Source organism: Loxodonta africana, chromosome 12 (assembly GCF_030014295.1).
Source record: "Loxodonta africana isolate mLoxAfr1 chromosome 12, mLoxAfr1.hap2, whole genome shotgun sequence".
NCBI classification, from domain to species: Eukaryota; Metazoa; Chordata; class Mammalia; order Proboscidea; family Elephantidae; genus Loxodonta; species Loxodonta africana.
Genome location: NC_087353.1, coordinates 92324630 through 92340452, shown reverse-complemented (window position 1 = coordinate 92340452; position 15823 = coordinate 92324630). Strand labels below are relative to the sequence as shown.

Sequence of the window (15823 nt, the reverse complement as noted above, 5' to 3'; positions counted from 1 at the left end):
GGAACATGCTATTAAAACTGCCTTCTCAGGCATGTCTTTTCCTAGGGTTTCATTGTAAAGGAGATTTTTTGATAATGCTGTGTTAAGAACCTCTGGGAACAGGCCATGATATCTTGCTTCTGCTTGACCACAGAGAAAAATATTTCCTTTAGGGTATAGTTTTTTAAGGATGACTAAAGATAAAGAAAAGCATAGGAGTGAAAAAGTGCTGTTTTAAAATGAGGTTTGTTCTCAGGCCTGGAGTGGTCCCCTGCTTATTCTAAATGCCTCATATACTTTTGGGGGCTCTCTCTCTCATTCCCTACTTTTGATCAAAGATTTCTAGGGAAATCTTTTTTTTATTACACTTTAAAGAATACATTCTTCTGCACAGACTTGGTGGGTGTCTCAATCGCTGCTTACCTATTATAAGCCTTTAAGACTCCAGGCACTACTATTCTTGGTAACCTGGCGCTATCCGAGGTCTTCACCGTGCCATGGCTTTGGCAGTCTTCTTCAGCGATGTTCTTGGGAGAGAGAAAACAAGACCACATTAGGAGGAACTGGCCCAAAGAATGAGCTCAAAGTCATCTGAAAAGTAGTTTTTCAATGTACATTATTATTCTTATAGGTAAAAGGTTGGTTTTCTGGGTCAAAACATTGGAGGTGACTTTCATACAGCATTTGAGAGTTCCAATAACAATTATAATGGCAATGTCGTTGTTGTAAGATGTCATTGAGTTGGTTCCAACTTATAGTGACCCTATATACAACAGAACAAAACATTGCCCAGTCCTTGTTATGCTTGAGCTCATTGTTGCAGCCACTTTGCTAGTCCATCTCATTGAGGGTCTTCTTTTTGGCTGACTCTCTACCAAGTATGATGTCCTTTTACAGGGACTGGTCCCTCGTGATAACATTGCTAAAGTATTCAAGGTGAAGTTTTGCCATCTCGCTTGTAAGGAGCATCCTGCCTGTACTTCTTGCAAGACAGATTTGTTTGTTCTTCTGGCAGCCCATGGTATTTTTAATATTCTTTGCCAGTACCATAATTCAAAGACATCAATTCTTCTTTGGTCTTCCTTATTCACTGTTCAGTTTTTGCATATATATGAGGTGATTGAAAACACCATGGCTTGGGTCAGGCGCACCTTAGTCCTCAAAGTGACATCTTTGATTTTTAATACTTTAAAGAGGTCTTTTGCAGCAGATTTGCCCAGTGCAATATGTCATTTGATTTCTTGACTGCTGTTTCCATGGATGTTGATTGTGGATCCAAGTAAAATGAAATCCTTGACAACTTCAATCTTTTTTCTGTATAGTCCAGCTTCTTGGATTATTTGCTTAGCATAAAGATTGAATAAATATGATGAAAGGTTACAGACTGACGCACACCTTTCCTGATCATAAAACAGGAAGTATCCCCTTTCTCTGTTTGAAAGACTAACCCTTGGTCTATGTACAGGTTCCTCATGAGCACAATTACTTCCCATTCTTTGCAGTGTAATCCATAATTTGTTATGATCCACACAGTTGAATCCCTTTGCATAGTCAATAAAACACAGCTAAACATTTTTATGGTATTCTCTGCTTTCAGCCAAGATCCATCTGACATCAGCAATGATATCATACAATCCATGTCCTCTTCTGAATCCAGCTTAAATTTCTGGCAGTTCCCTGTTGATGTACTGCTGCTTCCATTTTTTAATTATCTTCGGAAAAATTTTACTTGTGTGTGATAGTGATGATATTGTTTGATAATTTCTGCATTCTGTTGGATCACCTTTCTTTGGAATGGGCACAAATATGGATCTCTTCTAATCAGCTGGCCAGGTAGCTGTCTTCCAAATTTCTTGGCATGGAGGAGTGAGTGCTTCTGGCATTGCATCCATTTGTTGAAAAATCTCAGTTGGTATTCTGTCAATTTCTGGGGCCTTCTTTTTCGCCAGTGCCTTCAGCGCAGCTTGGACTTCTGTCGGTACTGTCGGTTCTTGCTCATATGCTACCTCCTGAAATAGTAAAATGTCAGCCAATTCTGTTGTACAGTGACCCTGTATATCTCTTCCATCTTCTTTTGATGCTTCCTGTGTCGTTCAGTATTTTGCACATAAAATCCTTCAGTATTGCAACTCGAAGTTTGAATTTATTGTTAGTTCTTTCAGCTTAAGAAATGCCAAGAGTGTTCTTCCCTTTTGGTTTTCTAACTCCAGGTTTTTGCACATTTCATTATAATACCTTACTTTGTCTTCTCGAGCCACCCTTTGAAATCTTGTATTCAACTCTTTTACTTCATCCTTTCTTCCATTTGCTTTAGCTACTCTACATTCAAGAGCAAGTTTCAGAGTCTTTTCTGGCATCCGTTTTGGTCTTTTCTTTCTTTCCTGTCTTTATAATGATCTTTTGCTTTCTTCGTGTATGACGTCCTTGATGTCATCCCACAACTTGTGTTCGGTCATTAGTGTTCAATTCATCAAATCTGTTCTTGAGATGGCCTCTAAATTCAGGTGAGATATACTCAAGGTCATATTTTGGCTCTCGTGGACTTTTAAAAATTTTCTTCATTCTGCTTGAACTTTTAGATGAGAAATTGGTGGTCTGTTCTGCAGTTGGCCCCTGGCCTCGTTCTGACTGATGATATTGAGCTTGTCCATTGTCTCATTCCACAGATGTAGTCAATTTGATTCCTGTGTATTCCATCTGATGAGGTCCACGTGTCTCATCACCATCTATCTTGTTGAAAAAAGGTATTTGCAATGAAGAAGCCGTTGGTCTTGCAGAATTCTGTTATACGATCTCTGGCATTGTTTCCATCACCAAGGCCATATTTTCTAGCTACTTGTCTTTCTTTGTTTCCAACTTTCACATTCCAATCACCAGTAATTATCAATGCATCTTTATTGCACTTTTGATCAATTTCAGACTGTAGAAATTGCTAAAAATCTTCAATTTCTTCATCTTTGGCATTAGTGGTTCGTGTGTAAATTTGAATAATAGTCATATTAACTGGTCTTCCTTGTAAGCATATGGATGTTATCCTATCACTGACAGTATTGTACTTCAGGATAAATTTGAAATGTTCTTGATGATGAATGTGACACCATTCCTCTTCAATTTGTCATTCCTGGCATGGTAGACCATATGATTGTCTGATTCAATAGCCATTACGAGTTAATACCTAGAATATCAATCTTTATGTGTTCCATTTCATTTCACTTCCAAGTTTCCTAGGTTCATACTTCATACATTCTACCTTATGATTATTAATGGATATTTACAGCTGTTTCTTCTCATTTTGAGTCATGCCACATTAGCATATGTAGGTTCCAAAAGCTTTACTCCATCCACGTCATTAAAGTCAACTCTACTTTGAGATAGCAGCTCTTCCACAGTCTTCCAACCTGAGGGGCTCATCTTCAGCACTGTTTCAGACAGTCTTGCGCTGCTGTTCATAAGGTTTTCTCTGGCCAGTCTTTTTTGGAAGTAGACCAAATGTTTGGAAACTTAATAATCTTGATTTATTCTTAATATATCCTGATAGTATGGTAAAAAAAAAAAAATGGTATAGTCAAGATATATTAAGAATATATCAAGATTATTATGTTCCCAAACATTTGAGTGGTAATAAAAACTTTATGGGTAAGCAATTCTCTAGTTAAAAGCATTGGTTTTGATGATGCTAGATTTAAAAGAAACAAGGTTACAACCAAGTTAGCAAATGAAATAATAAAATTATGACACAATATCTGTTCTTGTTGTTTAGTGTCAGGCAAATATTTAACTCAAAGAAAATGACCATTTTCCTGATTCGACAACATGTTTCATATAATTCATAGCAGTAAAACTTTTTTGCATTTTTCTTTTTTACAAAACAGAAATAAATACTTTGTGGCTTCCTACAAAGTTTTTAAGTTGCCAGGAGTTTGTCACAGATTATTGAAAATCAATACTTAAGTTATTTAAAGCAAAGATTTTAAAGGTAAAAACCTTAGTTTTTCAAAACCGTGCAGCTTTGTTTTTGACTCAGGAATTTATTTTATCACCCTGCTCTCTTCAAGGCAGATTCCATAAAGAATAAAATTAACCTTTCAACCTAGTAATTAAGGAAAATTTTGTTATCCTAACAGTAAGAAACCAATTGTGTCTTTCACATGCTCTTTGACATTAAAGAGCTTAAAAATTCTTATGAATTAACCCATCAAATCTTCAGCTGCAATAAACAAGAACCTCTATAATATCAAACAAAAATCTTTAATAAACTCTGCAAATTTCTTGCCTTTGTTATGTATTTCTGGTAATATAATCCTTTCAGTGGCAAACACATTTACTATTAGACCCAAATACACATACCTGTATCTTTTGTTTGTGGTATAAGTTTAGCCTTCCTTCCTTAGTATCTTTAACTTTCTATTTAATTTTCTTTTGACCTTTCTACAGCTTTCTATGTCCATCTAAATTATTTTCCTGTGCTCTTTCTTATCTTGAAACAACTACTCTGTCATTTTAGGACAAAATTGCTCATTTTTTTCTTTAACAAAACATTCTATATATTCAGTTCAACTTATATACTTAAAAAAATCTTGGAAACTGCTTTAAGCTGACATAAAACATAAAAACTTTACCAGAGCTAATTTTCTTTCATTAATTTCTGGGAATATTAGGACTATAATTTATGTAAATGCTTATTTGTCATTAAAATAATCAAAGTAAGTTTTTTTAAGAAATGTTATAATCTAATAATACCATCTGGAGGTAGGAGATTATCATACTTTCATAATCTTGTCTTCTGCATGCTTTATAGGATCCTTTAGAGAAGCAATTTATCCTTTTTCTGTGCTTTTTTCAAATATATTAGTTTATATCAATGTTTTTCAAAGTAGTTATTAAAAGCCTAGGCATACTAGGCAGTTATTTTAAGATTTAAAAGACTGTATAATGAGGAGGAAAAAAAACTTAACAACTGCTAGCCAGGCTTTCTGAGACAGGACAAAAAACATAAGCACAGATGAGACAAAAAAAAATTTTTTTACATAAATTTAATATTCTCTGAGGCCAGCCCAAAGACCAGGCTTATACAATAACATACAAGACAACAGATGGGACATTCTTTTTAAAACTAATTCATTTGCCAGCTAGAGACCTAATCTCTTAAATATATTAGCCCCTCTAGTTAGAAAGTACTTAAAAGTGCCTACTAATTTAACAATCAACACTCATTTTTCAGTTTGTCGTACTGTGGTAGCTTGTGTGTTGCTATGATTCTGGAAGCTATGCCAATGATATTTTAAATACCAGTAGCATCACCCATGGTGGACAGGTTTGAGCAGAGCTTCCAGACTAAGACTAGGAAGAAGGACCTGGCAGTCTACTTCTGAAAATATTGGCCAATGAAAATCTTACAAATAACAGCTAAACAGAAGATTTCAAAGGGCACATCAAGAAGAAAAAGTGAACTATTATAATGAAATAAGCAAAGACCTGGAGTTAGAAAACCAAAAGGGAAGAACCCATTTTGGCATTTCTCAAGCTAATAGAGCTGAAGAAAAAATTCAAACCTCGAGTTGCAATACTGGAGGATTCTATGGACAAAATATTGAACAACACAGGAAGTATCAAAAAAAGGTGGAAAGAATACATAGAGTCACTGTACCAAACAGAATTGGCTGATGTTTAAACATTTCAGGAGGTAACATATGATCAAGAACTGATGGTATTGAAAGAAGAATCCAAGCTGCACTGAAGGCATTGGCAAAAAACAAGGCTCACTCATCTATGCCAAGAATATTGGACTGCTACCTGGCCAACCTACTAGAAGAGATCCATATTTGTACCCATTCCAAAGAAAAGTGATCCAACAGAATGCAGAAATTATTGAATAATGTCATTAATATCACACACAGGTAAAATTTTTCTGAAGATAATTAAAAAACGATTGCAGCAGTACATCAGCAGGAAACTGCCAGAAATTCAAGCTGGATTCAGAAGAGGATGTGACGTGGAACGAGGGATATCATTGCTGATGTCAGATCTTGGCTGAAATCAGATAATATAAGAAAGATGTTTACCTGTGTTTTGTTGACTATGCAAAGGCATTCAACTGCATGGATCATAACAAATGAAGGATAACATTGCAAAGACTGGGAATTCCAGAATACTTAATTGTGCTCATGAGGTACCTGTGCATAGATCAAGAGATAGTCTTTCAGACAGTAAGGGGTACTACGAGGCTTAGAATCAGGAAAAGTGTGCATCAGGCTTGTGTCCTTTCACCATACTTACTCAATCTTTATGCTGAGCAAATAATCCGAGAAGCCAGACTATACAAAGAAGAACATGGCATCAGAATTGGAGGAAGGCTCATTAACAACCTGCAGTATGCCAATGACATAACCTTGCTTGCTGAAAGTGAAGAGGACTTGAAGCACTTATTGACGAAGATCAAAGACTACAGCCTTCAGTATGGATTACACTTCAACATAAAATAAAAATCCTCACAACTGGAGAAAAGATTGAAGTTATCAAGGATTTCATTTTGCTTGCATTTACAGTCAGCATTCATGGAAGCAGCAGTCAAGAAATCAAATGGCATATTACATTGGGCAAATCTGCTGCCAAAGACTTCTTTAAAGTATTAAAAATCAAAGGTGTCACTTTGAGGACTAAGGTGCACCTGACCCAAGCCATGGCATTCTTAATTACCTCATATGTATGTGAAAGCTGGACAGTGAATAAGGAAGACCAAAGAAGAATTGATACCTTTGAATTATGATGTTAGCAAAAAATATTGAATATACCATGGGCTGCCAGAAGAACAAACAAATCTGTCTTGCAAGAAGTACAGCCAGGATGCTGGATTGACACAGTGTCTGCTACAGTGGCCTCAAACATAGCAACGATTGTGAGGATGGTGCAGGACCGGACAGTGTTTTGTTCTGTTGTACATGGGGTTGCTATGAGTCAGAACCAACTCGATGGTACCTAAGAACAACAATTTAACAAACTGTTGTTAGACAGTTCAAACAAAAATCTAAATACTCAAAAATAGGTATTTAAGTAAGATGGTTTTAATTCAGAGGTCCCTAGATTTTCATTAGCTGCACAGAGAACTCAGTTTAAGTCAAATGCTAAATTCCCTGTAATGAATGCAGCCAGTGATTAGTTGGCACTCCCCATGTTCACTAAGATAGCAACTGCATTTGTGAAAAACAGTTAACCTTTGCTCTGGAATCTTTTACAAAAGGAGGAGAAGGCACCTGAAAAACCTTAATGGGCATTTAGAAAACAGTTCATAGGGCTGAACCAAGCTGCGTTTCAAAGTGGAAATACTTCAGGAACCCGTCAAACATGTTTGATACCAAAGGGAAAGTAGAGAGACAAAAGGCAGTTAGTAAACCTTGGACGACTACAAATGCAAAAGAAAGTGGAGGACCTTGGTCCCAGAAGTCTTACCCTGAGATGACCCCAAGAGCTGGGAAAGTGGATTGAGCACAGAAAGGGCTCATGTGGGGACTGTTTCATGTTTCCCTCCTGGGGTCATCGCAGACAAGTTACCTTTGGATCCCACATACGCTGACACCAGAAATGTAGTAGCATCAAGAACTAATCTGTATGAGATAAAAGCAAGCAAGGTTTATTAAGGGCTCAAAGAATGATTGGAACTGGAAACTATGTGGTCTACCAAAATGAAACCATGGAGTCCAAGGCATGATAGCCACACAAATATTCTTACAGGGTTTAGACAAAAAATGGGGCTACAATACTCAGATTAGTTTTCAGGAAATCAGGGAAGTTCAAGGCGGGCTTTCTTGAGGTGGAGGGAATAACATACATATCAGTGAGCTTCAGTGATTGGCGACTTAGATTGCAGCAGTACATGCAGGTGGGGGTACACGGGGAATCACAGGACAATGATAGGACGTGCTGGTCTGGGGACATGCTGTTAAAACTGCTTCCTCAAGCATATCTTTTCCTGGGTTCCATCGTAAAGGAGATTTTTTGATAATGCTGTGGTCAAGACCTTCTAAGAGCAGGCTGTGACATCCTGCTTTACTTGACAAGAGAGAAGAATATTTCCTTTAGGATATAAATTTATAAGGATGACTAAAGTTTAAGCATGGGAAAGAAAAACTGCTGTTTTAAAATGAGGTTTATGTTCAGGCCTGGGCCAGGGTTCCCTACTTATTCCAAATGCCTCATACTTTTGGGATCTGTCACTCTGATGATCAGCAAATTTGAGCCCCTTCTCATGTGTTCATTGGCTCTTTGGATATCTTCTTTTATGAAGTGTCTGTTCAAGTTTTTGCCCATTTTTAAATTGAATTGTCTGACTTTTTCTTATGAGCTCTTTATATGTTCTGGATATGAATACTTTGTCAGATATCTGAATTTCAGACATCTTCTCCCACACTGTTAGTTGCCTTTTCACTTTTTGATGAATAGAAATTCTTGACTTTTATACAATCCAGTTAATTTATTTATTTTTTCTTTTATAGTAAGCATGTTTTGAATCTTGTGTAAGAAATCTTTGTCCACTCCATAATTGTGAAGATATTCTCTTTTCTTTTAAAATGTTATTGTCTTACCTTTTATATTTATATTTGCATTCTCTTTGGAGTTAGTTTTTGTGTATGGTGTGAGGTCAAGATCAAGAACATATGGGTTTGCAGTTGATCTTCCACCATTTATTGAGAAAAACATCCTCTCCACTGCACTGCTGTGTCTCCTTTGTCATAAATCAGGTGACTATAGATGTGTGTTTCTGAACTCTGTGTTCCCTTGGTCAGTTTGTCTGTCCTTGCTCCAGCCTGTACTCTTAATGACCACAGATGTATCATATGTCATGATATCTGGTAGGGTAAGTCTTCCAGCTTGGTTCTTCTCCTTCAGGATTGCCATGGCTAGTCTTAGCCTGTGGGGTTTTGTTTGTTTGTTTGTTTAATAATTTATTTTTGTTGTTTTTGTTGAAAATATACACAGCAAAACACACACCAATTCAGCAATTTCTACACGTACAAGTCAGTGACACTGATTACATTCTTCAAGTCATGCAACCATTCTTACCCTCCTTTTCTGAATTATTTCTCCAACGTTAACGTACGGCCACTGCCCCCTTAGCTTCCTAAGTAAGCTTTTGAGTTGTTATTATCAATCTGATCCCATATAGCTAGCTCTTTAAAAGAGTACAATGGTTAAGGTAGACATTCTTTACTAATTAAGCTAAACTTCTTTCGTGTGAATTTTAGGCCCTTCAACACCCATTTATTAAACACTCATCATTACGCCAGACCTCCTTCACTCTCAGTCTCTAGTTTGACCTTGTCTTTCTCCATGGCAGGTGGGCTTCGTCCAGGCTGGGAAGGGAAGAAATGGGAACATAGACACCAGCAGCTTCAGAGCGTCATCATCTCAGCCAGCAGCCTCAATAGAAAAAGAAGGCTTCCCTTCCCCAGCGTCTGAATATAAAACCTCAGGGAAGAGCTGTGATTGGCCCAGCTTGGGTCCTAAATCCACCCGTTAAGCAGATCCCTGTGGTCAGGCAGAAGGGGAGTCAGTGCTGGGCTAGGCCAAGTCCTGTGTCCGTTCATGTGACCCTGTGTGACAGAGTAGAATTGCTCCGTTGGGTTTCCTAGGCTGCGATCTTGACAGGAGCAGATCACCAGGTCTTTCTCCTGTGGAGCCACTGGGTGCTTAACTCCTGTACCACCAGGGCTCCTCCAAGGAACCCTAGTTCCTTTTCTTGGAGAATGGTGTTTAGAAACCGAGATGTGCTGCTAGAATTTCTCGTTGTTGTTGGGGTATTGTTGCTTCTAGGCCCCGTCAGCTAAAAGATTAGTTGTATGTAGATTAGCCCGTGTATGTGCACATATCCCTAAATATTTCCGTGTGTAACAATCTTTATCTGTATTGAACTAAGTAACTTCACACTGATGTCTCCAACTCTGACCATTACCACATGGGCCCTTCTATCTCCTCCCTTTATCTGTACCCTTTCACACTGACTTTGAGTACCAGCCCAGAGGAGCCTAAGGACACTTGATGAGTAAGTGTGACATGGGATCCAGATGGATCCTGGGCCAGAAAAGGGGCCTTAGGTAAAAACTAAAGAAACCTGAAGAAAGCATGGACCCTGGATAATAATAACAGATCAATATTGGCTCATTATTGTAACAGATGTGCCAAACCCATTGCTGTTGAGTTGATTCCGACTCATAGCGACCCTATAGGACAGAGTAGAACTGCCCCATAGAGTTTCCAAGGAGCGCCTAGTGGATTCAAACTGTTGACCTTTTGGTTAGCAGCTGTAGCACTTAACCACTAGGCCACCAGGGTGTCCGTGTAAAATGCTAACAGAGGGAAACTGGGTGCAGGGTATATGGGAACCCTCTGCACTGCCTTCACAATATTTCTGTAAACCTAAAGCCATTCTAAAAATGAAGGTCATTGTTATTTTTAAAGTCCACAGGCCTCTCTGAAAACCTTTCAGACCGAGGGTCGATGTGGCATCCCAGGGACCATAGCCCATAGCAGCAGGGTCCAGAACCTGAGAATATTGCCAGCAGAGTGTTTAAAAGTGTAGTGCATTTTAAAGAGGCTTCCACCACAGTTTGGTTTTACAGCTGGTATTTAAGAAGACAAAGAGAAGGGGCCTCGTGGGTATTGAGTTCATCAGTGGTGCAGGCCAGGTGTTCGTGGGGCCTTTCCTTCTTTTTTTTAATGCTCTTTTTGTTGAAAGTATACATAGCAAAACAGGTTCCCATTCAACAATTTCTACACCTAACGTTCAATGCTATTGGTTACATTCTTCGGTTTATATTATCGTTCTCATTATTTCTAGTTGTTCTGTTTCCGTGAACTTAGTCTCACTACCCCCCAGCCTTCTCATCCATGCTTTAGAGTAAGTAACTGTGGTCTGTTTGGTCTGTATGGGTAATTTTTTAAAGGAGTGCAGTACTGCAGCGTGACATCCTTTACTTTTTGAAGTATCTCAGGGCAATAGTCTTGGGAAGCCCTCTAGTCTCAATGGGTCCAGTAAGTCTGGCTTCTTTAGTGGGATCTCCTCTTTGTCTCCCCTCCCCCGTTTATTCCTCACAACAGCTCTGCCAGGTAAGTGGCAGCAGCTTTGCCCACAATTGATGAGGAGCCCAGAGCCCCCAGGGTTGAGTCACACCTGTCAGGAGGTGACCCTAAGGCCCACACCCACCACCAGAACCTGGTGCTGAACCTGTCCCCACTGCCAGCAGATCCTGCACAAGCAGGGCTGGATGGATACCAGGCTTGGAAGCCCCTGTGTGCTCTCTCCTGTGTGGGTTTGTTCCTCAGCCTTGGTGACCCCATGCCTGTCTCTCTGCAGGGTGACTATGACCAGAGCCGGACCAAGGTGCTGCACCTGCGCATGAACCCGGCCAGTGCGGCCCGGCAGCGGCTCCGTGAGAACCAGGTGCAGCTGCAGGAGGAGTGTGAGCGGCTGCGCGAGCTGGTGCACACCTTGGAGCGGGGCGGCGCTGTCCCCGCTGACCTCGAAGGCACTGCAGGTCTGCCGTCTGCCAAGGAGGTGGCAGGTAGGCACTCTCCCCAGGGTCCTGGCAACCAGTGGGCAGGTCACCCCCGATGACTGCTGCCCATCCATCTGTCCGTCCTCAGTGACACCTGCATGGCTGTGACAGTGGAAGGAGACCCCTGTTCCCCTACAGGGTGGCCAAGCCTGTGACAGGGGCCTATGACAGCATCTCTTGGTCCCTACAGCCAGGGGACTCATGGCATTTCCTCTGGGGTGTGCAGACCGGTCTTGTCAGCAGGAAAGAACTCGGCTGCAGCCGAGCAGTGAGCCGCTGAGATCTTGGCTGACCCTGAAACAAATTAACGCCATTTATCAGTTTCTATGCGCCCCATTAATCCTGAGCAAACCCAATACGCCATGCGAACAGGCACCATCTCTCACTGATCAGAGAGCATTTCCCGGAGCCTGGGGCGCTCTCACATCTCGGGAGGCGCTGGGAAGCCCTTACTTCTTTGCACTCCGGGTCTGTCAATCAAGTTTCAGCTTTGGGAGTGGGCGATTGTCACCTAATGTAGTGACAGCTGGGGTTGGTTTCCAGTCCACAGCCTGGGCAGTGTCACAGTTGTGAGTGCTACCTGGGGAGTGTCTGCACTGCAGTGGCAGAGGGAGGGACCCCGGGGAGATGCAGGGCTGGGGGGCCCCTCAGGCCTGTCTACTGGTAGAGGCCACGTTGGCAGATGGGGGGAAAAGACGAACGCAACCCCAACTCTGTGTTTGCTGGTGACCTCTGGCCTCGCCCTTGGGGACACGTGCAGGGCCGTCTGGACTTGGGACTGTTGGCTGCTCTTTTCTTGACATTTGCATCTTGCGTCTGTATTGCTTCTCATTCTCCAAACCATTTCTCACTTCCTTCCAGGTCCTTGTCACTACATCCCATGAGGAAGGCAGGGATGTTGCCCCTGCAGGTGTCCGATTTGGGGCAGGGGGCCAGTGACCCTCTTGTAATGATTCCCCTGATCATATTGGGAATGCTACTCTCTGCCCTGTCCCGGTGGTAAAGACTGGGGTCAAGCCAGGTCCCTTCCCTTTGCACACACGTGTGCCTATGTGCATCTGCGTGAGTGTGTGCATGCGTGTGTGCCTTTGTGCGTGAGGACGTGCATGTGCATAAACTCTCCTGCACACACACACACACCCACACACTGTTTCCAAATCTCAAACCCAGCGTGTCCCATCTTGATGTGTTCAGAGTTCATGTTTTTTTTAACCTATGTCTAGCACCTTACTGTGGCCCTTAGGATCCTGCCCACCTTGTGTAGATCAGAGCGTGAAGGCGCAGTAAGAAATGTGACTAAACAGTGCCTGGAGCAGAGCTCTCTTCACCCCCAGACCCCATCCTGCTTTTGAGGTGGAGCACGGAACACCCCTGGCTCGACCATGAAGGCCCCTCAGAGCTGGAAACCTAGCCTCTGGCCTCAGAGGACTTGCTCTGCTCTCTCCCCAACCCAGTGGCCCTCATACTTCTGCATTCTGTCCACCTTGCCCTTTTAAGCTCTCATTAGAGGCCCCTGGCCGATAGAGAGAGCCCCAGAGTCCAGCCCATTAAAGCAGGGAGACCTCCAGGGCAGCTCTTCCTGGGGCGGCAAATGGATTTCCTCTCAGTGCCAGGCTGATGGATGGCACTGGCGGCCAAACTGCCAGGCTGGGGATTCTCAGGCCAAGTCCAGGCTCAGTAGCAAAGGTCACCCTGCTCAGCAGTGTGGATGGTGGCATCAGGGGGGCTGGGGGCAGGCAGCCATGCACTCTCCTCCCGCTGGAGCCCATGCTTCAGGTGCAGTTGGGACCCAAAGCTCTAAGTAAAGGGCAAGGGTGCTGTCAAAGGGCCACACTCCAGGTGATGGCAGTGCTGGGCCCTTCCAGAGCCCGCCACCAGCATCTGGAATCCCACCTGTTCATCACCCTGAGCTGGAAGGCCAGATTTCCTGTTTCCCACCAGTCCTCCTTCTAGCCGCGGCATCCTCTCCCACCTCAGGCTGTCTGTGTGGACCTTTTTAGGTGACTCTTTACTCTGTAACGGGCTCACAGAAGGGGCCCCTTGCTATCCTCAGATATGAGAGGCCAGCCCCCTACTCTTTTGCCTGTTTCCTCGTTTATCCAGGAAGGCTTGTCGAGCGTTTATCCAGGAAGGCTTGCTTGGCCCTGGGCTGGAGGGGGTGAGCAAGGCCCAGGGAAGCCCTGAGCCTGGAGAGGGGACAGCCCATGTGGCAGTGCTAGGAGGGATCAGCCAGAGGAACTTGGAGAAGGTGCTTCTGCAGCACTCGGGGGGGCAGCACCAAGGAGCTTCCCAAGGGAAGGAGCTGGCCTTGAACCTCAGGAGTGCGTCTCATCTGACTTCAGTGGTGTCACACTCCACTGGACCAGTGGCAGGAGAGGCTCCAAGGGGCACAGGTCGGATTAAAAAAAAAAGAGGTGGAAAAAGCAAGGCTGACCAGATCTAGCTTTAGGGAACTAATATACCATGGACTGCCAGAAGAACGAACAAATCTGTCTTGGAAGAAGTACAACCAGAATGCTCCTTAGAAGCAAGGATGGCGAGACTGCGTCTTACATACTTTGAACATGTTGTCAGGAGGGATCAGGCTCTGGAGAAGGATATCATACTTGGCAAAGTACAGGGTCAGCGGAAAAGAGGAAGACCCTCAATGAGATGGATTGACACAGTGGCTGCAACAATGAGCTCAAGCGTAACAACGATTGTAAGGATGGCGCAGAACTGGGCAGTGTTTTCGTTCTGTTGTGCATAGGGTTGCTATGATTCGGAACTGACTCGACGACACCTAACAACAACAACAACACAGACAGAGCTTGGTGCCAAGTTTCTCTCAACAGACCTCGAAGCATCAAGTGTCACCTGGGTAGAGGCCCGCCCAGAGCGGTGCAGGGCATGTGTTTATACAGCTAGTGCTTATATGCAAGGATACGTGCAGGAGACCCAGGAAAAAAACGGGTCTGATCTATGATGGATGGGGTTGTTTTTGTACTAGTTAATGGGTTCCAACTGATGTTACCATGAGTCAGGTGTTTGGTGTATTTTTTCCTGGCCCAGGTCACTGCTCAGTCAGGTACTCTGGTTCTTTCTGAGAGTTCACCGCAGGCAGGATCCAACTCGTATTGTTCATGGCCCTCACAACTTGGAAACCAGGGTGGCCAGGCATGGGCAGAGAAGCAGTGAGAGCAGCTTTATCCATTGACAGTGGCCATGCATGAAGGTGAGAAGGGCAGGCAAGGACCATGGGCACCCAGAAGCAAGGGCTATGTGAGCTCATACGTCTGCTTGCCCCCTTTCCTGAGACCCCTCTAAAATCACAGCCCAGGGGATCTTTAAAGACTTAAACCTACAAAGAAAGGGAGAATACACAGCAAACATTTTGATATCTGGAAAGTGGACGGATGAGTGACTAAATGACTTAGCAGATTCCAGAAAGCTGGATTCTGAGCTGGCAGTGGGTGGGCCAGGAGCCAATCTGATCTGTGTGTGGAACTCCTTGCAGGCCTGGGAACCAGAGGCAGCACTGAGGGAGGGGGACTGTGGGCTGAAATAGAAGGGTTAGGTGGCTAGTCCAGAGTTTAACTGAGGAACAGCCAGTTTCTAGATTTTCCACCCAGCTCTCTGCAGTGGACTATTGCCTCCCCCATCCCCAACAAAAAGAAAAATTAGAAACAACAGGGATTACTTCTTATGGAGCAGTGATTCTCAAAGTGGGGCCCCCAGACTGGCAGCAGCAGTACCCTGGAATGTGCTGGAAATGCAAATTCTTGGGCTTCGGCTCAGACCTTCTGTAGTCCGTGCTAACAAGCCCTGTAGTGGTTCTGATGCCGACTTAGGCTTGTGAGCCACTGCTCTGAACAGAGTGTGTCAGAGCACCGCAAGCAAGACACAGTTTAGGGCAGAGAGCTGAATGGGAACCCAGAGTCCCTGAACTCCCCCCTGTCCTGCCCAAGCCTCTTCCGTGATCATGCTCAGACACTGTGGTCAAGGGTACACGCTCTGGGCAGGAAGTCAGAAGGCTCTTCACTGGAGGTTCTGAGCAGCCTAAGAAGACAGACCTAAAGGCACCGACATTGGGGGGTCCCCAGCTGAGCAGCTGTACCAGATCATACCATGGTGAAACCTCCTGGGGATGAGCTTTCTTCTCCTGCTCAGAGATCCCCGTGTGCCTTCTAAAGCCCCACTCCTAATTATGAGGAACCCTAATTTATCAGGGTTCTCAGGCATCTGAAAAAAGGGCCTCTGGCATGAAAGACGAAGACCAAAGTAAACAAGTAGAAAATGTAACTTGGAGGGAACAG

General features: G+C 43.2%; 1 protein-coding gene across 8 annotated transcripts in view; it reads left to right on the top strand.

Annotated features, from left to right (window-relative positions):
- The window catches only part of MAD1L1 (mitotic arrest deficient 1 like 1), a 492384-nt gene that overhangs the window by 320122 nt on the left and 156439 nt on the right, over positions 1-15823 (top strand). For 7 of the 8 annotated variants that reach the window (XM_064295955.1, XM_064295956.1, XM_064295957.1 and 4 more), the window contains one exon: positions 11327-11534. In XM_064295955.1, the coding sequence (XP_064152025.1) occupies positions 11327-11534 (208 nt within the window). Of the gene's footprint in view, positions 1-9310; positions 11234-11326; positions 11535-15823 lie in introns of those variants that run through there. The other variant, XM_064295958.1, reaches the window with a different exon arrangement.